Consider the following 2,164-nt stretch of genomic DNA (forward strand, 5'->3'; position numbering starts at 1 on the left):
ATTTGAAATTAATCGACACTTATCTCTTGCGTTTTTACGTTTTAAAATTCGTCGACAATGAAAGAGAATTCATCACGTCTGGTACTCCCTTTAAGTCTACACAGTACATTTTACTTTATCTTCTTGTCTACGGTTTCGGCATGACATCATCTGCTTTTCAGTTATTTAGTAAATTTATTTTTAAAAAATAGGAAATCAATTAATACGCAGGTGTGTTAAGAAAGCATACGGACTCTAAATTACGTATTATTCCGCGAAATGACTAATCTTTGCTTTAGTCTATATTTACATACCTGCATATCAAAACATTGAAATATAGACAAAAAAAAAACAAATAGAAACTACTAAAGTAAATTTTTCACGTAAAAGATTTTATTAAGTAGGTTTAAACAATGATGACGTCATGAATAAAAATGGAGGGTCATGTTAATTTGAATGAAAATCAATCTATACAATCAAAATACAAGAAATCTAAAAACTTTTATGACAGAAACGACGAATATTTGCTACCGATTCTCTAGAAAAACTATGATGGTAACAGTGCTTATACAATAAACGGAAACATAAATCAAAAACATTGCAAAATCAATAGCGGACGAAACATCGTTCCAGGAAATTGGATCATCAAATTTTTCCGTGTCCTGATTCTTAATGTTCCGTTCATTGGCTTGAGTAATTTTGTCTTCACAAGACACTTTGACTTTAAATGTTTTGCACAATGCAACTTTAGCTAGAAGTTTAAAAAGGGTGTTGACTTCCTGTTTCTCATATTTGTGTCGAAGCCGCAGTTGTATTGCAGAAATGACGAGTGCTATTCCTCCCATAAAGATTTGAATATGTAGGTATTTCGATAGATACGGCGTGCTGTCCGAGTTGGCCGGTAGTTCAGAGCTTATGATTGTCAAGAAGACGATGAAACCTAAAGCTACAGTGATACAGTAGGACATCTTCTCTCCGGCATCGGCTGGAATGATGAAAACCAGAATGTTCAATACACCTAGAAAAAGAATCGGTGTGGCAAGATTTCCGACGTAATAGTCAGGGTTTCGTTTCAGATTCAGGGTATACGTTATGATACTGTTGGATCCAGAATTGTCGATGTTTTGTGAAGTTGAAGTGATTTTCCAAGCTTTATTTGCTTTGTAGTTGCCCATTCTCACATTTTCACTTGATGAACTCAAAGTAACCTGGTATGTATAATGCGACCAAAGCGTGAACTGAATATTGCACGTCTGCCTATCAAATGGAAAGTAAGTGACGTCAATGGAACATTGTGACTGAAACACTTGATACGGTTTCCAAATAATAGTCCCATCGAATGCCAGAACAACGTAATAAAAAGAGCCACCTATTTCTATGAACTCGGTAAAACCATTCTTTAGGACAAAGTCCGGCTTCCACACTGCGTTCTGTGGCAACGGAATTTTTTTTACCCGAAATCTCGCGGTGTCCCAGGTGAGGAACTCGTCCTTCCATTGAACGGTCAGGTACGCCGTGGTAACGAGTTTCTCCTCCAACTCGTCTAGCTTGTTTATGCTTATTAGGTCGAACGACACTTTCAGGTCCGTCGGATACATTTGGTTTGAAGCCGGTCTAAGGCTGCTGTCGTAAGCGTTTGTGTCAAATATGAGTTTTGTCAAATTCTTGACCTCTTCTGCTGTGAAACCTAACGATGGTGGTAAATAGAGAACCAAGAGGATCACAACACACAACATTGTGCCCCTAGCAGGTTGATTCTTAATACAACTGGTCAGCTGGTATAATCTGGCTAAATAAATGTGTTTTAAGTGTTTAATAGGTGTGAACTCTGCAAACAAAAGAGGACGGTTATGCATTTATTGATTATCTAAATGGATCTTTTTAAAGCATATACATGTATTTTAATGAATTGTCTGAACGTGATTACTCTTTCGTCCATAGAGAATATATCTTTTACTGTGATCAATTAATGAACTTTAACTTCAACTAATATCTTTAACTCTGATCAATTAATGAAGAGTGGACAATAATTGATGTTAATTTTATAACAATATTTAAATTTCTTTTTTGAACATTATAATATTGAAGATAGGGCACATTCCCTCAGCATTAAATGCACAGATATATAAAGACATATATAAAGGCAAATTCTGCATGAATTTCTTAATGTTTACTTGTTAGCATA

At 35.4% G+C, this 2,164-nt stretch overlaps 1 protein-coding gene across 1 annotated transcript; it reads right to left on the reverse strand.

Moving 5' to 3' along the window:
- Positions 1–371: 371 nt before the first annotated feature.
- On the reverse strand, positions 372–1,797 carry LOC128157911 (neuronal acetylcholine receptor subunit beta-2-like). Its single transcript, XM_052820569.1, has one exon. The coding sequence runs from the start codon at positions 1,713–1,715 to the stop codon at positions 507–509; it is 1,209 nt and encodes a 402-aa protein (XP_052676529.1). The 5' UTR covers positions 1,716–1,797; the 3' UTR covers positions 372–506.
- Between the last annotated feature and the right edge of the window lie 367 nt (positions 1,798–2,164).

Source organism: Crassostrea angulata, chromosome 8 (genome assembly GCF_025612915.1).
Source record: "Crassostrea angulata isolate pt1a10 chromosome 8, ASM2561291v2, whole genome shotgun sequence".
Lineage (NCBI taxonomy): Eukaryota > Metazoa > Mollusca > Bivalvia > Ostreida > Ostreidae > Magallana > Magallana angulata.